Genomic DNA, 14,347 nt, shown 5'->3' on the forward strand with positions numbered 1-14,347 from the left:
GCAACAAAACTATAAAGGTACCAGAAGAACTGAACATATAAGCCAAAAAACAAAAAAAACAAAAAAAATTGGGCTCTCTTTCTTATAAATACTAGATATTACTTCATAAGAATTTCCAAAGAGAAGTCCTACGACTGTTTACTAGCCGTTCACAAATTCAACATATCCCAAACTGTAACAAGATGATTCTATTAAAGAGTAACTCTTCTACCTCAAAATATTATTTTCAAAATTTTTCAGTTTGAAAACAATTATTAAACTTACCAATAAACTCTACACAATCTTTGTGAATGGCATTCTGTTCTGGCAAGTCTAAAATACCATCCCATGATGCCAAACTATCACCTTTTCCTGCAACATTTAGAGCAATCTGGAAAAAAGATAAAAGCAATTAGCTTTGTATGTCATGTCTCATTTTTAGAAAATATACTGTAATAATGGAAAGTCCTGAATTTTGAAATAATAATACATACTTCAAAGATTACAAAGTAATGCATTTACACTCCACCAAATGCTGATCCCTTCAGTCATATCATAATGAACACAATTATTTTAAATCTCCCTACATTAAATTTTACTACTTCATGTCAATCCAGTGAATACCATACACAAATTTATTTTAGCAAACATCATCAATGTTATACACTGAATGTTTGTGTCCTCCCACAAAATTCAGATGTTGAAACCTAATCCCCAATGCGATGTTATGTAGAGGTGAGGCCTTTGGGAGGTGATTAGGTCATGAGGGTGGAGCCCTCATAATGGAATTAGTGCCTTCATAAAAGAGACCCCAGAGAGCCCCTATCCCTTCAGCCATGTGAGGACACATTAAGGAATTATTATTTTTTTTAGTTTAATGGTATTATGCTTATTTTAAAAGTCTTTATCTTTTAGACTTTCGTACTAAAGTATTTTAGTGTGCTACCAAGGATTTGCTTTAAAATAATCCAGTGGGTGAGACAGGGAGGAAAGGATAGAGATACTAATCACACAAGACTGGCCAAATATTAACAGTTAAAACTAAGTGATGGGTCATGGGGGTTCATTATGTAAGTCTACTTTTGTATGTGTTTTAAATTTCTACAATAAAACATTCAGAATGCTATGTACAGTTATTATTCCATTTCTGTTACAGATATATGTGCAGAGAAGAAAAAATAAAAAGATATATACCAAGACATTATTATGTGTTTTACCCATAGGTGATAGACAGCAGATAGTTTTTATCTTATCTGCTGCTTGTATGTTTTAACAAACAGTATTTCTTTTGTAATCATAACAAAATCTTAATTTAAAATTAAAAAGTGACACATGCACTACAGAACAGATGAAGAGGAAAATAAAGCAAAGTAAAATGTCCTATAATTCCAACACACAGAGAGACCTATGTCCTCTCCCCACCTTGTCTTTAATATAGCTGAGATAATTCCATGTCTGCAATTATAAATCCTATTTTACTCATTGGTTGCATTTTCCCATTTCATTAAACAATCTTTATAAATATCATTTGTAATGACTACAAAAGAAAAAGCATTGCCCTTCAAAACCTATATTATTAAATAACCAAACATGACAGAAACACACCATTTAAGTTGCTCTGTTTGATAAATTCTCTAGATGCAACATGGTCAGAAGATGATAAAGTTTTCTGCAACTTAGACAAATGAACATAAAAATTCTCAAATGTTATTCTTAAGTGATGACATTTTGCTTTAGTTTTCAGTTACTTTACCTTCCAAACTTTGGCCCTCAGATTAGCAGGTAGTGGTCTTCCCTGAATTATATTTCTCAAAGTTTCAAGATCACAACCTCCTGCTTCCAGAGCTTCTGCAAGATCTTTTTCCCTAAAAAACAAGTCCTTAATAGATCAATGCTACTTATTTTTTTCTTATTGAAGATTAATTTATAACCATGGCCTATTAAAGGCTGTGTGTGTCTACGAAGAAAAGGTTCTCAGCAGCCAAAATGTAATGCCAAGGCATACACAGCATTTTGTTTCCCTGGAAGGGAATCTAGGGTTTCATGCAATTTACTCTTATTTTGCACTTAGTTCTAACAAGCTCAGTTATGTTTTCTAAAATTAAAGAAATTTAAAAAGAGAAGACAGCACAAGCAGGATGACAGCACTTAAAAGTCACAGTAATATTACTATTCATGGTAGTAGTACTGACTCACACTTTATAGAGCACTATCTTTGTGCCAGGCAGTGTTCCAAATACTGTCCAGGTGTTATTTTGATTCTCACAACAACCCTATGAAGTAACCACAATCATCACTGGCCCCAGTTTACATATGCAAAAGTTGAAGCAAAGAGGGGTTACATAGTTTATGAACACTCATCTAGTAAGTATTCTAGCCAAGATTCCAATTTTAACAGTCTGGTTCCAGAATTTATGCTCCTGATATTATGCTAAATAGTGGCAAAGAGGAGAAATCATAAGATTCTGCCAAGAATTCAGTGCTGTATGGGAATACTTAGTACATAACTCACACAGGTATCATGCCTAGAGCTGTGCCTAGCTTACAGTAAGTGTCCAATAAATGTCAGATGAACAAAAAAAGTTCTAATGGCATCACCATTTTATATATTAAATATATATATATAATATATATATATTCTTTTAAAGAAAAAGAATACATCATTGAGTACATCAGCAAGCAGTTATGTACAGTCTGCTAGGTTTAAGGAGGAAATTAAACATGAAATAAATTTTATTTTTGTTTGTATATGGTTAAAAAGAATATATTTTTCAAAAACTTTCACAAACATTATGAATTGTTTTTTAGCCATGAAATAACCACTTAAAATAAGTAATTCTCTCAGAATTCTCAAAAGCTGAGTTTTAGTCATTGTTTATAATTTTAATGTACAATACATAAGAAATCTATATAAATAAAAATCCATAACTCAGCCAGACAATTTCTAAAAATCTTTGAAGCAGGCTGAAAGAGTCTCCCACTACAATCAGGAAACCAAGATTTTGTCACACTGGGGGTGGGGGTGAGGGGGGTGGGAAGATGGTTTTGAGGAAAATAATTTACTACCATTTCACATTCTCTTAATAAGATAATGTAAATCTCCCCTACTGACAGGATTCCAAGAATATTAGTTTAAATGGGTAAATTTACTAAAGTGTTACCCTCTTAAGGGAATGGAATTAAACGAAATATATATAATCACTTGGGATCATATTCAAAACAAAAGTAGTGATCAAATTTTAGCTACTACAAATTCATAAGAACAAGAATATAACTAGTAACCACGCAAGAAACATTTTTTTTTCCTTTTGCTATGTGGTCACCAAAGTGTTGGACAAGAAAGTGAGGGAAAAAGATTTCAAGTCTACTGTTCAGAAATGCTTCAGGCCTATAGTTGATAAAGAATGGGGTTTATCTCTTCTCATCTGGTCAAAATGTACAAGAGAGCCTGTTAGAATGTGAAAGGTTGTTTGTAACCATAAAACAAAGAAAATTTAATGTGATCTTTGAGAAATAAATACCATATTTTTAATGATTAAATATGTAAATGAACTGTAAATACCATCATATGAGATAGAATTCTTCTACCAAATAAATGAAGAACTAGAATTTTTCTATTTTTCAGGGCAAAAATCCTTGGTTTCTTTTTGAAGTAACTTTGCCAAATCCCTTACTTTTCCAGACAACAAAGTCGGTATTCTAGGGCAAAATGCCCAACCCTCGACATACTTTTTAAATCATAATAATGTACAAGCACATCCCTGTTGATACAGCTGCTGTTGTAGTCTTTGATGCTGCCCCCAGGGAACCACAAACATGGTCTCCAACAGTACAACCATGAGCAAGAAACCAGAATACGCTCCAACTTAAGTAGTAAAAGGCATCTCTCACAAACTAAATTAATGTTATCTTCTGAACAAAGTATTCAAAAGTTCAGTTATCAGACCTTCAACATTACAAATGCACTTGTAAAAAGTAGCAAAACAGCTGAAAATAGTGAAGTTAAATAATTCACGTAAGGGTCAAGTTCCTATCGAGAGATAGGAACTCTATGGCACTTAGCTCTCAAATAGAACTTTCCTTCCCCCTAAACCAAGTTTCCTTCTACTTTTGAGCAAGCAATACCTAACATTCAAAATCAAGACACATGTCTGGTGGGATATGATGGGGGGGGGGGAGTTTATGGTTTTTTAAATCTTCTTTGAGGTGAGAATATTTAAAGTCAGAGCGGCTACAATGAACAAATTAGGACACTATAGACGCTGGAGAGGATGTGGAGAAACAGGAACCCTCTTGCACTGTTGGTGGGAATGCAAACTGGTGCAGCCACTTTGGAAAACAGTGTGGAGGTTCCTCAAAAAATTAAAAATAGATCTACCCTATAACCCAGCAATAGCACTGCTAGGAATTTACCCAAAGGATACAGGAGTGCTGATGCATAGGGGCACCTGTACCTCAATGTTTATAGCAGCACTTTCAACAATAGCCAAATTATGGAAAAAGACTAAATGTCCATCAACTGATGAATGGATATAGAAGTTGTGGTTTATATACACAATGGAATACTACTTGGCAATGAGAAAGAATGAAATATGGCCTTTGGCAGCAACGTGGATGGAACTGGAGAGTGTTATGTTAAGTGAACAAGTCATACAGAGAAAGACAGATACCATATGTTTTCACTCTAATGTGGATCCTGAGAAACTTAACAGAAGACCATGGGGGAGGGGAAGGGGAAAAGAAAGTTACAGAGAGGGAAGGAGGCAAACCCTAAGAAACTCTTAAAAACAGAATAAACTGAGGGTTGATGGGGGGTGGGAGGGAGGGGAAAGTGGGTGATGGGCATTGAGGAGGGCACCTGTTGGGATGAGCACTGGGTGTTGTATGGAAACCAACTGACAACAAATGTCAAAATCAATCAATCAATCAATCAATCTTTCATTATGGTGGCTTCTTACTAACTTCACAAGCCAAAGGTTGGTAGAAACGTACTGGGGATTCAGATAGCTCTTAAAATAGGAAAGTATAGGTCTTGTCCATTTATCCTAGTTAAATCTGGAAAATAAGTAACTGTCTAGAACTGTTGCTAGAAGGTTCAACACAAAGCAAATCCAAAGCTTTGGGGTTGCCAAGTAACAGAAATGCATCTCTTCCTAACTCTATGACATTGAAAACCGTACTATTTGTTAGTACGACACTACAGGTTATTGTTGATGATCTATCAAGGACACATTTTCAAAGCCTAAATAAAACAACAGAATTTCCCCTCACCTGATGGTTTGTGGCAACATCACCTAAACACTGTAACCCAAGTTGCTTTAGAATTATAGCAAGGCAAACAATGTGACTAAATTCATATGAAGTTAATGTTTATTCAAACTAGCAAGTGAATTTTTCTTCTTCAACCAAATGGTGAGTAACTTCTAGCATATGGAAGCATTTGCACAATGCAAGTTAAAGGGGTATGATGGCGGGGGGGGGGAACATGAACTTTTAAGCACTACCAAATTAAATGCAGATTTCTAAATGCTTCTAGGATTAATAAATTCAATTTAAATTTTTGTACATAATTATTTTCTGAATATATTGAATCCATTCAAAATTATCATTTTTAAAAGCAACTAGGATTATGCATGTTGTGTTCCTAAAAGTCAAAAAGTCAGAGAAAATCTGCCACTGAAACAAAAAAAACTGTTTATTTCACTTTTTTCTAACTTGTTTTGCCCATAACCACATTCTAAAAATCTTCTTTTCCCTATAATTTCAAAATTTATTAAAACTTTAGCTGTACACACTCCAAACAGGAGGTGAAAATGCTTAGTTTATCTCTTATTTTTTTACATGTGTCTTTCTGCACTTAAACTCTACATCCATTATCAGCCATTCCACTCCTCCCCACCCTACTCCCAGCCTCTGGCAACCACTGATTTACTTTCTGTCCCTACACACTTACCTATTCTGGACATTTTATTTTTTAAAGTTTATTTATTTTTAAGTAATCTCTACACCCAATGTGGGGCTCAAATTCACAACCTCAAGATCAAGAGTCTCATGCTCTCCTAACTGAGCCAGTTAGGTGCCCCAATTCTGGACAGTTTATATATGGAATTTTATTTATGCAGTCTTTGTGTCTGGTTTCTTAGCATAATGTTTTCAAAGTCTATCTATGTTATAGCATGTATCAGTACATGTTTTTTATTGCCAAATAATATTCCACTGCATGTTATACTACATTTTATTTATCCATTCATCAGTTAATAAACATTAGAGTTGTTTTAACTTTTTAGCTATATGACTGTCTCCTAATTTTGAAAATATGTACCAACAGTTCAACTACTTAAGTGTATGATGCATATGCATCATTTATTATTTATTCTTCTTAAGAAGGTCTGGAAGAATTTAAAAATCAATTCTATTAAAACTTCACACCTCGGAATGGCAGAAGCATCTCCACACTTGGAGGGAGAGAGCCTGGCAGAATCAAGGTGCGTGTATGTGAACTGGGGGAGATAAAATGGCATAGGCACGGAGGGGAAAGAACACTTTCTGTGGAGAGACAAAAGGGAGAGAAAGAAAGAGGGGTTGTGAAAGTGCAGCATCCAGTTAGCACAAAAGGAAAAACCTCTCTGGACCCTGGACAGGGGAAAGAGATATACAAAAGTACCAGTTTTTTGAGGTTTTTGTTTGTTTGCAAACAGCCTTTGGAGCTGAAATTTGGAGGTTTCATAAGTGCCTGACTTTCTCTGGAGCGGAGCCAGGAGCCCTAGCACACGCTCCTGGGGAGAAGGGAGCCGGCCGAAGTGCACAGCCCGGTGTAGCGATCTCAGGGCACGCTAGGAGAGAATAGTCCCCTCTTCCAGAGTACTCTGGGAAGAGGGTTTATTGCCTCCCCAAGGACAAAAGACCCTGAGGGTACCAGCCAAAAAGCCTTTTATCAGCAGGACCGTGAGGCCCTACTCTGGAACAGGGGAGAGGAGCCACACAGAGCTGGGTCCTTTAAGACTCGAAGTTTTGAATCCCAGCTGAGTGCCTAGAAGGAGCAGGAGAACTGTAGAGCAGGGAAAACTGACTGCCCTCGCTATTCTGAGGGCTGCCTGAACAGCGTGGGTTGAGACACCTGGGGTGGGGAGGAAAGAATGGGGTGTTTCCATTTTCCCCCCAACACCAACATGGTGGGACTTCAGAGAGCAGCACAGCAGCCCCCAGTGGAGGCAGGACATGCTTACACCAAACCCCGCCCCTCTGTGCCTGGTAACTGGTTGTTTATTGGAGCAAGACTGGCTGACCCAAAGCAGCTGGCCTCTCCTCCAGACCAGCACAGCCACCTGTCCCAGGCACCAACAGACATCTCTTTCTTTTTCTTTCCTTTTCTTTCCTTTTCTTCTTCTTTCCTCCCTCTTCTTCTTTTTTTCTTTTGGAATCAGGCTCATAGTTTCTGATTTGTTATGGTCAAACCATACATACACACACACACACATATATATATATATACACATATATATATGTATATATATATTTATTTATAAATATATATTTTTATATTTATATATATTTATAAATATATATGAATTCTTATTTTATACATTTTTAATTATTTATATTTATATTATTTATTATATAATAATTTATATATTATATATATATTTTTTGATTAGGCATTTTTATTCTATTCTTTTATCATATTTTCTCTTTTGTCTTCTTCTTTATTTTCCTTCCTCTTTCTCTGGAATTAGCCTTATAGTTTGTTTTTTTTTTTTTAATTTTTTTTTTCAACTTTTTATTTATTTTTGGGACAGAGAGAGACAGAGCATGAACGGGGGAGGGTCAGAGAGAGGGAGACACAGAATCCGAAACAGGCTCCAGGCTCCGAGCCATCAGCCCGGAGCCTGACGCGGGGCTCGAACTCACGGACCGCGAGATCGTGACCTGGCTGAAGTCGGACGCTTAACCGACTGCGCCACCCAGGCGCCCCTGTTTTTTGATTCTCTATTTGGTTTTCTTTTCCCCCTTCATTTTTCTCTTTTTATGGAATTAGGCTCCCCCCCCCCCCCGCTTTTTTTCCCCAGAGTTACTTCAACAACAAATCAAAGCACACCTAGTTAAAGGTCCAAACACTGCACCATTACAAGCTAGGAGGAGCTATGCAGAGGACTGACCAGTGGGACAGAGCAGCCAAATGCAACAAAAGAGTACATGCAACATATGCCAAAAACACTTCCTGGAGTGCCAGGCCCCAGGCAGCATATGACTCCTTTTAAATATAGTAGTACTCAAAGGTGCAAGACACATAATAAGCTCTTAAAACACACAAAAGACAGAAACAGCCACAATGACAAAATGGAGGAATTCTCCCCAGAAGAAAGGTCAAGAAGAAATCAAAGCCAGAACATTACCCAAAACAGATATAAACAATATATGTGAACATACATTAGAAGAACAGTCATAAAATTAATAACCGGGCTTGAAAAAAAGCATAGAAGACACCAGAGAAACTCTTGCTGTGGAGATCAAAGACCTAAGAACTAGTCAGGATGAATTTTAAAATGTTATAACTGAGATCCAAAATAAACTAGATACAGTGACAGTGAGGATGGAAAAAGCAGAGGAGATAATAGATAAAACAGAAGATAAAACCATGGAAAATAATGAAGCTGAAAAAAAGAGGGAAAGGAAATTACTAGATCATCAGAGGAGAATTAGAGAACTAAGTAATTCCATGAAACAAAACAATATCTGTATCATAGGAGCCCCAGGAGAAGAGGAGCAAGAGAAAGGGGCAGAAGGTTTATTTGAACAAATTATAGCTGAGAACTTCCCTAATCTGGGGAAGGAAACAGGCATCCAAATCCAAGAGGTACAGTGAACTCCCTTCCAAATCAACAAAAACAAGTCAACACCATGACGTATCATAATGAAACTGGCAAAATACATAGATAAAGAGAGAATTCTGAAAGCAGCTAGGGACAAAAGGTTCTTAACCTTCAAGAGTAGACACATAAGGTTAGTAGCAGACCTGCCCACTGAAACTTGGCAGGCCAGAAGTGAGTGGCAGGAAATATTCAATGTGCTGAATAGGAAAAGTGTGCAGCCAAGAATCCTTTATCCAGCAAGGCTGTCATTCAGAGTAGAAGGAGAGATAAAAGCTTTCCCAGACAAACAAAAACTAAAGGAGTTCATGATCACTAAACTAGCCCTGCGGGAGATCCTAAGGGGGACTCTGTGAGTGGAAACAGCAAAGACTACAAAGGACCAGAGGCATCACAACAAACATGAAATCTACAGATAACACAATGGCAATAAATTTGTATCTTTAAATAATCACTCTGAATGTAAATGGATTAAATGTCCCAATCAAAAGACATAGATATCAGAATGGATACAAAAAGTAAGATCTATCTCTATGCTGCCTATAGGAGACTCATTTTAGACCTAAGGACACCTGCAGATTGAAATGGGGGGGAGGGCTGGGTGGCTCAGTCAGTTAAGCATCCAACTTTGGCTCAGGTCATGATCTTGTGGTTTATGAGTTGCACTCTGTGCTGACAGCTCGGAGCCTGGAGCCTGCTTTGGATTCTGTGTCTCCTCCTCTCTCTGCCCCTCCCATGCTCATGCTCTGCCTCTCTCTGTCTCTTAATAATAAATAAACATTAAAAAAAAAAGTGAGGGGATGGAGAACAATCTATCATGCTAATGGATATCAAAAGAAAGCCAGAGTAGCCATATTTGTATCAAACTAGATTTTAAAATAAAGACTGTAACAAGAGATGAAGAAAGGTATTAAATCATAATTAAGGGGTCTATCCATCAAGAAGAGCTAACAATTATAAATATTTATGCCCCCAACATAGAAGCACTCAAATATAAAAATCAATTAGTCACAAACATAAGCAAACATTGATAATAATACAATAATTGCAGGAGACTTTAATACTCCACTCACAACAATGGACAGATTATCTAGGGAGAAAATCAATAAGAAAACAATGGCTCTGAATGACACATTGGACCAGATGGACTAAACAGGTATATTTAGAACATTTCATCCTAAAGCAACATAATACACACTCTTATAGAGTGCATATGGAACATTCTCCAAAGTAGATCACATACTGGGTTACAAAACAGCCCTCGACAGGTACAAAAAGATTGAGATCATATCATGCATATTTTCAGATCACAATGTTATGAAACTTGAAATCAACAAGAAAAAAATAGAAAAACCCCCAAACACATGGAGGTTAAAACTTCACATCTATTAGAATGGCTATTATGAAAGAAAGAAAGAAAGAAAGAAAGAAAGAAAGAAAGAAAGAAAGAAAGAAAGAAAGAAAGAAAGAAAGAAAGAAAGAAAGAAAGAAAAAAAAGAAAAGAAAAGAAAAGAGAAAAGAAAAGTGTTGTTGACAATGTGGAGAAAGTGAAACCTTGGGCACTACTGGTGGGAATGTAAAATGGTGTAGCCACTATGGAAAACAGTATGCCTATTCCCCCCAAAATTAAAATATAAAAATACTGTATGATCCAGCAATTCCACTTCTGGTTACATACCCAAAAGAAGTGAAAGCAGGGACTCAAACAGATATTTGTGGACCCACATTCATAACAGCATTTTTCATAGTACCCAAAGGTGGAGCGAACGCAAATATCCTTCAGTGGATAAATGAAATGGGATACACACACACACACACACACACACACACACACACACACACAAATATCCTTCAGTGGATAAATGAAATGGGATACACACACACACACACACACACACACACACAAATATCCTTCAGTGGATAAATGAAATGGCATACACACACACACACACACACACACACAGAGGAATATTATTCAGTCTCAGAAAGGAAAGAAATTCTGACACATCTACAACATGGATAAATCTTGCATACTTTATGCTAAGTGAAATAAGCCGGTCACAAAAACACAAATACTGTACTTATTTGAGGTATTTAGAATAGTCAAAATCACAGAGACAGAAAAAAAACAGTAGTTGTTAGGGACCGGAGGTGGGTCCGGGGTATGGCAATATCCATTAGAAAAAGAAACAAAATTGTGAAAGGTGGCTACTTCAGAGAAATGAGATGGGAAGGACATTTACTTTGCACATAGCATTAGTCAGTAAAGCATTAGTTAGTATATACATACGTATATGTATATATTAGGTTTATTTATTTTGAAACAGAGAGACAGAGAGAACAGGGGAGGGGCAGAGAGAGAGGGAGAGAGAGAGAAAATCCCAAGCAGGCTTTGCACTGTCAACGCAGAGCTCAACGCAGGGCTCAAACCCACGAACCATGAGATCAAGACCTGAGCTGAAGTCAAGAGTCAGAAGCTTAACCATTGAGCCACCCAGGTGCCCCAAGCTTGAGTATATTTATAATATTGATTATATTTATATCAATATTGTTTGATTATATTTGTAGTGTTGAATAATTTAAATACTTATGGATTCCTTTTTAACATTTATACTCTTTCAGTCAACAAAAATTGAGAATGAGTAAAATGATTCAGCTAAAAGCATGTTCAAAGCAGTGCTTATTATAACCATGAAAACAACGTAGCTCTCTTAAAATGAGGAACTGATTTAAATCAGTAGATGGAATACCAGGCAACAATTTAAAATGCTGAAAAACAATTAATGACATGGAAAATGTTCAACATATTAACCACAGTGTAAAGTGTAAAGTTTAAAACTAAGGGCAGTTTTAAAGTTAACATACAGCATATATATTCAAAAGAAATAGTATACTATTCCTACTCTCCACCCACTCTTTCCCACACACACGGGGAAACTATTTAAAAAATAATAAGGGATGCTTGGGTGGCTCAGTTGGTTGAGTGTCTGACTTCAGCTCAGGTCATGATCTCGTGGTCTGGTCTGTGAGTTCGAGCCCCACATCAGGCTCTGTGCTGACAGCTCAAAGCCTGGAGCCTACTTCCAATTCTGTGTCTCCCTCTCTCTCTGCCTCTCCCCCTTTTACACTCTGTCTCTCTCTCAAAAATAAACCTTAAAAAAACCCTTTTTTTTGAGGGGCCAAAAAAAATTTTTTAATGGTCTAAGATATATTATTGTTTGATAAAAATAAAAATTTAAAAGCTGCACTACTGAGGAAATCATTAAAAACCCAAAGCCTGCTATGTAAACATCCTAAACATGCTATTTCTACTGCATAGGATATCAAACTTCTGAGTCTAGTAGCATTATTAAACAGAGCCAAGAGATAAAATGGACTCAGAACTTCTTGCATTCACGGATGTAAAGAACAATATAGCCTGTGATGATTATTCTCCTTTCCTCAAACATTTTCACCACATTTGTTTATTCAACAGGCTCTATACATGACCTACTCCCTTTCAAAAAGTCATCTCTCGGGGCACCTGGGTGGCTCAGCGGTTAAGCATCCGACTGTTGGTTTCAGCTCGGGTCATGATCTCATAGTTCATAGGTTCGAGCCCTGCATCAGGCTCCACACTGACAGAGAGGGGCCTGGTTGGGATTCTCTCTCTCTTCTCTCTCTCTCTCTCTCTCTCTCTCTCTCTCTCTCTCTCTCTCTCCCTCCCTCCCTCCCTCCCTCCTTCCCTCCCTCTCTCCCTCTCTCTGCCCCTACCCTCCTTACACTCTCTGTCTCAAAATAAATAAACTTGAAAGCAAACAGTTAACTCTCTCCTTCCTTTTACAATTCAATTTCCTGAAAACAGTAGTCACCATTCATCTCTAACTTACTCTCTCCCCATTCACTTAAACCCTTTATCCCTCTACGGAAACTGCTCCAAAAAGTCATCAGTCATCTCAGTCCTTGTCCTCTTTACATATCTGCAAAGTTAGATTCTCTCCTTAAAACACTCTCCTTCAGTTCCCAGTAACTTTCCTATATCTCTCTCTAACCCTTGTTCTGAATTCTTTCCTTCCTTGCCAAAAGTACTCTTTTCTTCAAACCTTCAATAAATTATATTGAGCACCACTACCTGCTGGCAACTGTGTGAGGCACTGGAGATCTAGCAGTGAACAAAAAGTCCTGCTCTCAGGGTGCCTGCGTGGCTCAGTTGGTTGAGCGTCTGACTTTGGCTCAGGTCATGATCTCACTACTCATGGGTTCGAGCCCCACACTGGGCTCTGTGCTGACAGCTCAAAGCTTGTAGCATGCTTCAGACTCTGTGCCTCCCTCTCTCCCTGTCCCTCCCTCGCTCAAGTTCTGTTTCTCTCTCTCAAAAATAAACATGAAAACAAATTTTTTTTTCTTTAAAAAGTCATGCTTCATGTAGCCTACATTCTAGCTGGCTATTCCAAGGTTTTATCACAAGTCCTATTATCTAAAACCCACTCATCAAAAGCAGCTCCTTTCTGAAGCGTAGTCTGTTGGAATTTGTTTGGCACAAACCTCTGATCAGTTACTTAAAACTCAAAAATGACCACCAACAGACTGTGTAACAGTGTCAAGTTGCACATATTAAGTTGTGGTTTCATGACTTACTTTGTGTTATTTCTTAATGCCCAACTCATGAGACATCAGCATCAAAAGCTTTGTCTGAACTTATTTTGCTATTGTTGGCACACTGGTTACAAATTACTACCATACCAATACTCCTTAATTAGTTCCTAAATATTCTGTGACATTTGTTAGAAATAGAAATAAGACAACTTTGTTACACATTCACTTGTACAGTAGACATACAGATGAAGTTCAGTGACCATAAGGTATGCATAACTTAGAACTGCATACCTTATTTTTATTTTTTTTCATTTTTTAAATGTATTTGAATCCAAGTTAGTTAACATATAGTGTAATAATGATTTCAGGAGTAGAATTTAGTGATTCATCACTTACGTAGAACACCCAGTGCTCATCCCAACAAGTGCCCTCCTTAATGCTCATCACCTGTTTAGCCCATCCCCCCCACCCAACACCCCTCCAGCAACCCTCAGTTTGTTCTCTGTATTTAAGAGTCTCATATGGTTTGCCTCCTTCTCTTTTTTTATCTTATTTTTCCTTCGCTTCCTCTATGTTCATCTGTTTTGTTTCTTAAATTCAACATATGAGTGAAATCATGTGGTATTTATCTTTCTCTGACTTATTTTTTTTAAGTAAGCTCTATGCAGGGCTTGAATCATGACCCTGAGATCAAGAATCACATGCTCTACCAAATGAGCCAGCCCGGTGCTTCACGTGCAACTTATTTCTAAATACCAATTTCAGGGCGTCTGGGTGGCTCAGTCAGTTAAGCATCCGAATTCGGCTCAGGTCATGATCTCATGGCTCATGAGTTTGAGCCCCACATCAGGCTCTGTGCTAACAGCTCAGAGCCTGGAGCCTGTTTCAGATTCTGTCTCCCTCCCTCTCTGCTCCTCCCCTGCTCG

General features: G+C 37.4%; 1 protein-coding gene across 2 annotated transcripts in view; it reads right to left on the minus strand.

The window, feature by feature from the left end:
- Positions 1-14,347, minus strand: part of TBC1D23 (TBC1 domain family member 23) — a 58,914-nt gene that overhangs the window by 34,817 nt on the left and 9,750 nt on the right. For both annotated transcript variants that reach the window (XM_058731614.1, XM_058731613.1), the window contains exons 2-3: positions 1,733-1,844; positions 265-370 (exon numbers count right to left, since the gene is read on the minus strand). In XM_058731614.1, coding sequence (XP_058587597.1) covers positions 265-370; positions 1,733-1,844 — 218 coding nt within the window. The remainder of the gene's footprint in view (positions 1-264; positions 371-1,732; positions 1,845-14,347) is intronic.

Source organism: Neofelis nebulosa, chromosome 5 (genome assembly GCF_028018385.1).
Source record: "Neofelis nebulosa isolate mNeoNeb1 chromosome 5, mNeoNeb1.pri, whole genome shotgun sequence".
Classification (NCBI taxonomy): Eukaryota; Metazoa; Chordata; class Mammalia; order Carnivora; family Felidae; genus Neofelis; species Neofelis nebulosa.